The sequence below is a fragment of the Salmo salar genome, chromosome ssa14 (assembly GCF_905237065.1).
Source record: "Salmo salar chromosome ssa14, Ssal_v3.1, whole genome shotgun sequence".
Classification (NCBI taxonomy): domain Eukaryota; kingdom Metazoa; phylum Chordata; class Actinopteri; order Salmoniformes; family Salmonidae; genus Salmo; species Salmo salar.
The window spans coordinates 17014274-17026359 of record NC_059455.1 but is presented as its reverse complement, the minus strand read 5'-3'; the positions used below and the strand labels follow the sequence as shown (position 1 = coordinate 17026359).

Genomic DNA, 12086 nt, shown 5'->3' with positions numbered 1-12086 from the left:
GCTTGTAAAACAAATAAATAGGCTTTAACGAAACACAGCTTGTAACAAAAAATAAAAAATTTGCAGTAAGCTTTAGTTGTCTTTTTGCACTGAGTCAATTCCTCACGCTGCTGTTTCCAACGTCTTATCATCGACTCATTAAGCCCAAGCTCCCGTGCAGCAGCTCTATTTCCTTTTCCAACAGCCAGATCAATCACCCTCAACTTGAAAGCTGCATCATATGCATTTCTCCGTGTCTTTGCCATGATGAGGGTGACAAAATGACTACCGTAATCAGAATGATGGGAAGTTTGAGAGCGCTCGATTTAACCTCTTGGGGCTAGGTGGGACGCTAGCGTGCCACCCGTGGTGCACTCCATCAACAGCAGGTGCATTTCAAGAGCGGCAAATTTGAATCCAAATAAATGTCAAAATTCAAATTTTTCAAAAATACAACTATTTTACACCATTTGAAAGATAAACATCTCCTTAATCTAACCACGTTTTACGATTTCAAAAAGGTTTTACGGCGAAAGCATAAATTTAGAGTATGTTAGGACAGTACATTTACAAGAGTTGTGTGTAATGTTTTGTCAAGTCAAAGACAGGGTCACCAAAACCATAAAACCAGCTAAAATGATGCACTAACCTTTTACAATCTCCATCAGATGACACTCCTAGGACATTATGTTAGACAATGCATGCATTTTTAGTTCTATCAAGTTCATATTTATATCCAAAAACAGTGTTTTACTATGGCATTGATGTTGAGGAAATCGTTTCCCTCCAATAACCGGCAGTCAAGTCAGCGTCACAAATTAAATAATTAAAATTAGAAAACATTGGTAAAATATTATATTGTCATTTAAAGAATTATAGATTTACATCTCTTGAACGCAATCAACTTGCCAGATTTAAAAATAACCTTACTGGGAAATCACACTTTGCAATAATCTGAGCACTGCGCCCAGAAAAATACGCGTTGCGATACAGACTAGACGTCATGTTGGGGAGATCTAAAATCGAAAATACTATGTAAATAATCCATTACCTTTGATTCTCTTCATCAGATGTCACTTCCAGGTATCACAGGTCCATAACGAATGTAGTTTTGTTCAAAAAAGCTCATCATTTATGTCCAAAAATCTCCGTCTCGTTAGCACATGATGTAAGCCAGCCGGACTTCTCGTCATGAACGAGGGGAAAAAATATATTTCTGTTCGTTCAAACATGTCAAACGTTGTATAGCATAAATCATTAGGGCCTTTTTTAACCAGAACATGAATAATATTCAAGGTGGACGAATGCATACTCTTTTATAACGTATTGGAACGAGGGTACCCAACATGAACTCGCGCGCCAGGTGTCTAATGGGACATCATCGTTCCATGGCTCTTGTTCGGTCAGATCTCCCTCCAGAAGACTCAAAACACTTTGTAAAGGCTGGTGACATCTAGTGGAAGCAATAGGAAGTGCCAAAATATTCCTAAGCCCCTGTGTTTTTCAATGGGATAGGTTTAAAGTCAATACAACACATCAGGTATCCACTTCCTGTCAGAAAATGTCTCAGGGTTTTGCCTGCCAAATGAGTTCTGTTATACTCACAGACACCATTCAAACAGTTTTAGAAACTTTAGAGTGTTTTCTATCCATATATAATAAGTATATGCATATTCTACTTACTGGGTAGGATTAGTAACCAGATTAAATCGGGTACATTTTTTTTATCCAGACGTGCAAATGCTGCCCCCTAGACCCAACAGGTTAATCTAAACAGTAAACAAAAAAGTTGTTTGACCTTAACCCGTTCGGCAATTTCATTGGTCTAATGAAAGCTTCATGCCGCCAAAAAACTGAGCACGTCACAGAATGTGTTTTATTTTTTTTTGAAAAAAAAATTGAAAGCTGGAAAAATCCATATATTAGCCACGTCATTGTTTAAGCCGCGGGGTTCAAAGCGTGGGAAAAAAGTTGCGGCTTATAGTCCGGAATTTACGGTACTCTGTTGGAAAACTTCCCTTCGTTATTTGCCGAAATGACACTGGTTTACTTTAGTTAAGTTTATTAGGATCCACATTGGCTACTTTACATACAGCAGCTACTCTTCCTGAGGACCACATAAAACGTACAAATACATGACAAACACAGTAATAGACAAGAGCAACATAAGATATTACATTCAATTCAAAATAAAATAAATTATAAAAGTTAAATAAGTTATATATAGGAAATACAACAGAAATACTATTTACACACTATCCTTATGTACATTTAAATTAGATTTTTCAATTGAGGATAGGCACTCTGATGCCAGATGTTTTTTGAATCTGTTTTTTAACCTCTAGTAGCAGAGCATTCCACGATGACATGGCCTTGTACATAGCTGGTCTGACCAGGTTGGATCTCTTTTCCCCCAGACCACTGCTCTGAGTTCCTCAGTGTGGGGCTCGGTGGCCACCAGCAGCATGGGCGGCGGGGCTCCTAACTGGGGTGGGGAAAGCAGCAGCATCTGGGGCGATAGCACCAACTCCAACATGGGCTTCTGGGACGAGGCAGTGAAGGAGGCGGCCCAGCCCCCGCCACAGGCCCCACCCCCCGCCAGGAAGCCCAACGCTCAGAAGAACAACAAGGCCAACGCCAACCTCAGGTACAACCTTGGGACAGTTTTACAGCTCACACCTGCTTGTCTATTTTGGCTGCTAGACTCGAAAGGTCGTGGTCAGGACAATTCTCTACCACATGGCTATTTTTTACGTTTGAGGTATTAAGGGGAGAAGCCTATTTTCCACTTAGTCACATCAAATTTTATTGGTCCCATACACATGTTAATGCGAGTGTTGCGTAATGCTTGTGCTTCTAGTTCCGACCATGCAGTAATATCTAACAAGTAATCTAACAATTTCACAACAACTACCTGATAGACACAAGTGTAAAGGAATGAATAAGAGTATGTACATATAAATATATGGATGAGCGATGGCCGAATGGCATAGGCAAGATGCAGTAGATGGTATAGAATACAGTATATACATATGAGATGCGGAATGTAGGATATGTAGACATTACTAAAGTGGCTTTATTTAAAGTGACTAGTGATACCTTTATTAAATCCATTTATTACATTTATTAAAGTGGCCAGAGATTTGAGTCTGTTTTTGGCAGCAGCCTCTCTGTGTTAGTGATGGCTGTTTGGCCTTGAGATAGAAGCTGTTTTTGTCTCTCGGTCCCAGCTTTGATGCACCTGTACTGACCTTGCCTTCTGGATGATAGCGGAGTGAACGGGCAGTGGCTCGGGTGGTTGTTGTCCTTGATGATCTTTTTGGCCTCCCTGTGACATCGGGTGCTGTAGGTGTCCTGGAGGGCAGGTAGTTTGGCCCCGGTGATGCGTTGTGCAGACCTAACTACCCTCTGGAGAGCCTTGCGGTTGTGGGCGGAGCAGTTGCCGTATCAGGCGGTGATACAGCCCGACAGGATGCTCTCTATTGTGCATCTGTAAGTGTTTTTGGTGACAAGCCAAATTTCTTCAGCCTCCTGAGGTTGAAGAGGCGCTGTTGCGCCTTCACCACGCTGTTTGTGTGAGTGGACCATTTCAGTTTGTCCGTGATGTGTACGCCGAGGAACTTAAAACTTTCCACCTTCTCCACTACTGTCCCGTCGATGTGGATAGGGGGGTGCTCCCTCTGCTGTTTCCTGAAGTCTGCGATCATCTCCTTTGTTTTGTTGACATTGAGTGTGAGGTTATTTTCCTGACACCGCACTCCGAGGGCCCTCACCTCCTTCCTGTAGGCCGTCTCGTCGTTGTTGGTAATCAAGCCTACCACTGTAGTGTCGTCTGCAAACTTGATGATTGAGTTGTAGGCGTGCATGGCCACGCAGTCATGGGTGAACAGGGAGTACAGGAGAGGGCTGAGAACACACCCTTGTGGGGCCCCAGTGTTGAGGATCAGCGGGGTGGGATGTTGTTTCCTGCCCTCACCACCTGGGGACGGCCCGTCAGAAAGTCCAGGACCCAGTTGCACAGGGCGGGGTTGAGAACTAGGGTCTCGAGCTTAATGACGAGTTTGGAGGGTTCTATGGTGTTAAATGCTGAGCTGTAGTTGATGAACAGCATTCTTACATAGGTATTCCTCTAGTCCAGATGGGTTAGGGCAGTGTGATTGCGTTGTCTGTGGACCTATTGGGGCGGTAAGTAAATTGGAGTGGGTCTAGGGTGTCAGGTAGGGTAGAGGTGATATGATCCTTGACTAGTCTCTCAAAGCACTTCATGATGACAGAAGTGAGTGCTATGGGGCGATAGTCATTTAGTTCAGTTACCTTCGCTTTCTTGGGTACAGGAACAATGGTGGTCATCTTTAACCTCTCTAGGGTATGTGGGACGAAATTGTCCCACCTAGTCAACAGCCAGTGGAATCGAGTGGCGCGATATTCAAATACCTTAGAAATGCTATTACTTCAATTTCTCAAACATATGACTATTTTACACCATTTTAAAGACAAGACTCTCGTTAATCTAACCACACTGTCCGATTTCAAAAAGGCTTTACAACGAAAGCAAAACATTAGATTATGTTAGCAGAGTACCCAGCCAGAAATAATCAGACATCCATTTTTCAAGCTAGCATATGTCACATAAACCCAAACCACAGCTAAATGCAGCACTAACCTTTGATCTTCATCAGATGACAATCCTAGGACATTATATTATACAATACATGCATGTTTTGTTCAATCAAGTTTATATTTATATCAAAAACCAGCTTTTTACATTAGCATGTGACGTTCAGAACTAGCATACCCCCCGCAAACCTCCGGTGAATTTACTAAATTACTCACGATAAACGTTCGCAAAAAACATAACAATTATTTTAAGAATTATAGATACAGAACTCCTCTATGCACTCGCTATGTCCGATTTTAAAATAGCTTTTCGGTGAAAGCACATTTTGCAATATTCTAAGTAGATAGCCCGGCATCACAGGGCTAGCTATTTAGACACCCACCAAGTTTAGCCCTCACCAAAGTCAGATTTACTATAAGAAAAATGTTATTACCTTTGCTGTTCTTCGTCAGAATGCACTCCCAGGACTTCTACTTCAATAACAAATGTTGGTTTGGTCCCAAATAATCCATAGTTATGTTCAAGACACTATCCGAAGTGTAAATAAGGGTCACGCGCACGGCGCATTTCGTGACAAAAGATTTCTAAATATTTCATTACCGTACTTCGAAGCATGTCAACCGCTGTTTAAAATCAATTTTTATGCCATTTTTCTCATAAAAAAGCGATAATATTCCGACCGGGAATCTGCAATTAGGTAAACAGACGAAAGAAAATACAGGATGGGGTCGACTCGGGCACGCGCCTAAGCCCTTTGTCCTCTGATCGGCCACTTGGCAAAGGCGATAATGTGTTTCAGCCTGGGGCTGCCTCGATATCGTTCAGCTTTTTCCCGGGCTCTGAGAGCCTATGGGTGCCGTAGGAAGTGTCACGTTACAGCAAAGATCCTAAATGTTCAATAAACAGAGCCAAGAACAACAACACCTTGTCAGACAGGCCACTTCCTGCATGAAATCTTCTCAGGTTTTTGCCTGCCATATGAGTTCTGTTATACTCACAGACACCATTCAAACAGTTTTAGAAACTTTAGGGTGTTTTCTATCCAAAGCCAATAATTATATGCATATTCTAGTTACTGGGCAGGAGTAGTAACCAGATTAAATCGGGTACGTTTTTTATCCGGCCGTGTAAATACTGCCCCCTAGCCCTAACAGGTTAAAATCAATTTTTATGCGATTTTTCTCGTAAAAAAAAACGATAATATTCCGACCGGGAATCTGTGTTTTAGTACAAGAGAGAGAAAATAAAAACATGGGGTCGCCTCGTGCACGCGCCTCAGTCTCATTGTCCTCTGATAGACCACTTACCAAAGGCGCTAATGTTTTTCAGCCAGGGGCTGCCTCGACATCATTCAGCTTTTTCCCGGGTTCTGAGAGCCTATGGGAGCCGTAGGAAGTGTCACGTTACAGCAAAGATCCTAAGTTTTCAATAAAAATAGTCAAGAAGCCCAAGGAATGGTCAGAGAGGGCACTTCCTGTACAGAATCTTCTCAGGTTTTTGCCTGCCATATGAGTTCTGTTATACTCACAGACACGATTCAAACAGTTTTAGAAACTTTAGGGTGTTTTCTATCCAAATCAAACAATTATATGCATATTCTAGTTTCTGGGCAGTAGTAATAACCAGATTAAATCGGGTACGTTTTTTTTATCCGGATGTGAAAATACTGCCCCCTACCCTAGAGAGGTTAAGCATGTGGTGACAGCAGACTGGGATAGGGATTGATTGAATATGTCCGTAAACACACCAGCCAGCTGGTCTGCGCAAGCTATGAGGACGCAGCTAGGGATGCCGTCTGGGCCAGCAGCCTTGCGAGGGTTAACACGTTTAAATATTTTACTCACGTTGGCTGCGGTGAAGGAGAGTCCACAGGTTTTGGTAGCGGGCTGTGTCTTTGGCACTGTATTGTCCTCAAAGCGAGCGAAGAAGTTGTTTAGTTTGTCTTGGAGCAAGACATCGTGGTCCGCGATGGGGCTGGTTTTCTTTTTGTAGTCTGTGATTGACTGTAGACCCTGCCACATTCTCTCGTGTCTGAGCCGTTGAATTGCGACTCTACTTTGTCTCTATACTGACGCTTAGCTTGTTTGATTACCTTGCGGAGGGAATAGCTACACTGTTTGTTTGTATTCGGCCATGTTTCCGGTCGCCTTGCCCTGATTCAAAGCAGTGGTTCACGCTTTCAGTTTTGCGCGAATGCTGCCATCAATCCACGGTTTCTGGTTGGGTAAGATTTTAATAGTCGCTGTTGGTACAACATCACCGATGCACTTGCTAATAAACTCGCTCACCGAATCAGCGTATACATCAATGTTGTTGTTCGACGCTATCCGGAACATATCCCAGTCCACGTGATTGAAGCAATCTTGAAGCGTGGAATCAGATTGGTTGGACCAGCGTTGAACAGACCTGAGTACGGGCGTTTCCAGTTTTAGTTTCTGTCTATAGGCTGGGAGCAACAAAATGGAGTCGTGGTCAGATTTGCCAAAAGGAGGGCGAGGGATGGCGTTGTATGCATTGCTGAAGTTAGAGTAACAATGATCCAGAATTTTCCCAGCCCGGGTCGCGCATTCGATATGCTGATAGAATTTAGGGATTAGCCTTGTTAAAATCCCCAGCTACAATAAATGCAGCCTCAGGATATGTGGTTTCCAGTTTACATAGAGTCCAATGAAGTGCTTTCAGGGCCGTCGAGGTGTCTGCTTGGGGGGGATGTACACGACTGTGATTGTAATCGAATAGAATTCTCTTGGTAGATAATGCGGTCGGCATTTGATTGTAAGGAATTCTAGGTCAGGTGAACAAAAGGACTTGAGTTCCTGTATGTTATGATCACACCACGACTCGTTAATCATAAGGCATACACCCCCGCCCTTCTTCTTACCAGAGAGATGTTTGTTTCTGTCGGCGTGATGCGTGAAGAAAACAGGTGGCTCTACCGACTTTGATAACGTTTCCTGAGTGAGCCATGTTTCCGTGAAACAGAATGCTACAATCTCTGATGTCTCTCTGGAAGGCAACCCTTGCTCGTATTTCGTCTACCTTGTTGTCAAGAGACTAAACGTTGGCTAGTAGTATACTCGGGAGCGGTGGGCCCGTCTACGGAGCCTGACCAGAAGACCGCTCCGTCTGCCCCTTCTGCGGCGCTGTTGTTTTGGGTCGCCTGCTGGGATCCAATCCATTGTCCTGGGTGGTGGTCCAAACAGAGGATACGCTTCGGGAAAGTCATATTCCTGGTCGTAATGTTGGTAAGTTGACGTTGTTCTTATATCCAATAGTTCCTCCCGGCTGTATGTAATGAGACTTAATATTTCCTGGGGTAACAGTGTAAGAAATAATACATAAAAAAACAAAATACTGCAGTTTCCTGAGAACGCGAGGCGGCCATCTGTCGGCGCCGGATGTGGTACATCATATTTTATTAGTCTCCCATTGTTATTGACATCAATGTATGACTAAGTGAAAATTTGACTTACAGATGCAGCCAAATGTGTTTGGCACCCTTGTATCATTTACTTTTTGGCCATTTACATTTTGTTGACACCCTAGCTTATTTTTCAATGTTAGTTTGTGTTTGATGCCAGGGTTAGCCAAGAGATTCTCCACCGCTACCACGGCAACCTCCCGCCCCTAAAGGGGCAGCTGAAAATGTCTCACCTAAGTGACTCATATTTGAGGGTACATTATGCCTGACTGAGCATGGAACACTCCCCAAATTCTGGGATCATTTCTTATCATTATAACACTTATAACACATTATAACACCTCAAATAGTTTCATTGTTCTCATGTACTCCTTGTAAAACATTTCAGAGTAGAGACCTGTATGATTAGTGTTTATTTACATGAGTTGTTGTATTAAGTGAAACTGACAGCTTTTTAGCTACTTTGTAGATATGAAACAGGCAATCATATCAGTCAAAAATATCAAATTCCCAGTTAATGCTACAAAACCAACTTCATGAGAGGTTACATTTTTTAATATTTGACTCAACATTCCATGACGTAGAGTAAGGCATTGTTGGCGGAGTAGATGGATGCAGTTCAATGTATGATTAACATAATTCACCAACACATTTCTTGGCAGTCCAACAACTATTGCAACATGTTGTAAATCATGTTTGCTGCCTCCTGCCATTCAGGATGCTCTGTTTCAGTTTCACTAACTACATTTCCATCCCAATTGTTTTAGGTGATAAAGTCATACCGTATAAAAGAAAACGTGTTTCAACCAAAATTATTTTCCAATCGTTTCGTTCTGAACAAAAGCAAAAAATCAATTGTTCCGTTTCACTGTTCCACCCAGGAAAATAAAGTTCTGAAGCAGTTTATATCGTTCTTTGGCTTTCTCCTTTAACCCCCTAGTGTCAATGTCCGTGCCCCCGTGGAAATCAAATTACCATAAATATATAAAAAAGATACAAATCTGTCAGTTTAATCTAGATCTGTTTTTTTGCGTTGGATGCATCTCAATTCATGTCGCATCTGTGGTGAAAGGTGACGGAGCTAGAGCGGTGTTTGTCAGACCTTGTCAGATCGGTCGTCTCACAAAATCGTCGGTAGCATCCAAACGGTTTGGTCTACAAACTATTATGACTATTATGAGGTTTACACCACTCCAGCCTACACTTGACATTGTGCATGGTGATCTTAGGCTTGTGTGCGGCTGCTCTGCCATGGAAACCCATTTCATGAAGCTCCTGACGAACAGTTCTTGTGCTGACGTTGCTTCCAGAGGCAGTTTGGAACTCTGTAATGAGTGTTGCAGCCGAGGACAAACTATTTCTATGCGCTTCAGCACTCAGCGGTCCCATTCTGTGAGCTTGTGTGGCCTACCACTTTGCGGCTGAGCCGTTGTTGCTCCTTGATGCTTCCACATACTTTTGTGCGTATAAATAAATGTTTTATATATATATACTAAAAGTTTATCATGACATGCATTGATAATGTCTCCCGAGACAGGAATACATCAGTATTCAATGCACCTGTATTTGACAAGTTGTTCCATAGAGGTGTATAAAGACAAGTAAAACACAAATCTGGTCTCACTTCTCTAATACTATATATACCGTAAATTCCGGACTATAAGCCGCAACTTTTTTCCCAGGCTTTGAACCTCACGGCTTAAACAATGGCGCGGCTAATATATGGATTTTTCCCCGCTTTCAATTTGTCACCCTCATCATGGCAAAGACACGGAGAAATGCATATGATGCAGCTCTCAAGTTGAGGGTGATTGATCTGGCTGTTGGAAAAGGAAATGGAGCTGCTGCACGGGAGCTTGGTCTTAATGAGTCGATGATAAGACGTTGGAAACAGCAGCGTGAGGAATTGACTCAGTGCAAAAAGACAACTAAAGCTTACTGCAAATGTTTTATTTTTTGTTACAAGCTGTGTTTCGTTAAAGCCTATTTATTTTTGTTACAAGCCGTGTTTCGTTAAAGCCTGTGTAAAGTTCATTTGTTTCAATGTACCGGTAGGCACCTGCGGCTTATAGACATGTGCTGCTTATTTATGTTCAAAATAATATTTTATATATATATATTTATATTTATTATTATTTTTATTTTTTTATTATTATATTATTTTTTTCAGTTGGTGCGGATTATATTCAGGTGCGCTTAATAGTCCGGGAATTACGGTATATTGTGCATGTCATGATAAACTTTCAGTCCAGACCAAGGAGCCCTACTCCCCCATACCACAGGACATTATTTTGAAATATGTGTATTGTGTACTTGTTATTCTCTGAAAATAAGCAAATATTCGTTCACTTCATATGGACTTTCCACAAGTTTGACATTTTTGGGCCCTTACCAGTTTGCATCCCTGAATATGATGAATCACTTATAAATATAATGATGGTTTAACAGGAAGTCTTTAAAGTTTTGGGGCCAGTGTATCTAATTGTGTGTGTATGTGTGGTAACTGTGTGAGCAGCAGTCGGGCCAATAAGAAGGTGGAGGAGGAGGAGAAGCTGCTGAAGTTGTTCCAGGGGGTTAATAAGAGCCAGCAGGATGGCTTCATGCAGTGGTGTGAGCAGACCCTGCACACCCTCAACACCGCCAACAACCTGGATGGTGAGTATATAATATACGCACACACACCACCAACAACCTAGATGCGTCCGAAATGGCACCCCCTATTCCTTGGACCCTGGTCAAAAATGGTGCACTATATAGGGAAAGGGTGTCAATTCAGACGCACCCTAAAGATACCTTGAACCTAAAGTAACGTTGACTGTGTGTGATCCCACCTTTAAAACTCACCCGGCCCTCTTCCTCTAGTCCCGACATTTGCGTCTTTCCTGAAGGAGGTGGACAGTCCGTACGAGGTGCACGACTACGTGCGCGCCTACTTGGGGGACACGTCCGAGGCTAAGGAGTTTGCCAAGCAGTTCCTGGAACGCCGTGCCAAGCAGAAGGCCAACCAACAGAAAGAGCCCCAGGCCCCACAGAACCAGCAGCCGACTCTCAAACAGCGACAGCAACAACAGGTGAGAGAAACATGGCACAGCAGTTCATTGGTAAACTCGGGTGTAGCTATCTTGTAGTAACCAAACGAGACAAAAACGGAGAAGGAACTTCCTGATTTTGTCCAAAAGAAACTCGTTTTTTTTGCAATCTGTTTTCCATTGCAAAACCTTTTGGCGTTGTTGTAGTCTATAGTTGTATGATAATCGATTGGACTTATTGCGCTTTTCAAAGCGCTTTAAACAGTAGGGGGATGCTCACCTCATCCACCACCAATAGTTGAACTATCTAGTGTTGTCACGTTGGTAATATTTTATTATCGATAGAAGGTCAAGTAACGCGATACAACCGGGGAAACATTTCAGATATGCCTGGCATCCTGTTCACCTTGTCCCCTGACACTTGTTCACATATTTTCTTAACATGATGCTCATGTGCTATACAACACCTGTCACTGATATTCACATTTCTACTCAATACAACACATATTACTTTACACTGTTCACTTTATAATAGAATACTGCATAGAATGGCTAATTTGCTCATATTTGCAAAGGCCTACCTTTGATTTGGCTGGAAGAATGGAGGAAGGAATATATACTGAACACAAATATAAATGCCACATGCATTTTTACGGAGTTACAGTTCATATAAGGAAATCAGTCAATTGGGGCGCCAGGCCCAGCCAATCAGTGAGTTTTCTTCCCCTACAAAAGGGCTTTATTACAGACAGAAATACTCCTCAGTTTAATCAGCTGTCCAGGTGGCTGGTCTCAGACAATCCCGCAGGTGAAGAAGCCGGATATGGAGGTTCTGGGCTGGCGTGGTTACACATCGTCTGCGTTTTGAGGCCGGTTGGACGTACTTCCAAATTCTCTAAAACAACATTGGAGGCGCCTTATGGTAGAATGAACATTAAATTATCTGGCAACAACTCTGGTGGTGAAATGATATCCAACTATGTTCGCGCTGCTCCAATGTATCACAGAAGACTGATCAGGGTCTCCATCCACCCTCGCC

At 42.6% G+C, this 12086-nt stretch overlaps 1 protein-coding gene across 1 annotated transcript in view; it reads left to right on the top strand.

Annotated features, from left to right (window-relative positions):
• gigyf2 (GRB10 interacting GYF protein 2) overlaps nt 1-12086 on the top strand; it is a 46768-nt gene that overhangs the window by 27045 nt on the left and 7637 nt on the right. Inside the window, 3 exon segments of the mRNA XM_014139587.2 lie at nt 2397-2626; nt 10534-10673; nt 10881-11089. Of these exon segments, the coding sequence (XP_013995062.2) occupies nt 2397-2626; nt 10534-10673; nt 10881-11089 (579 nt within the window).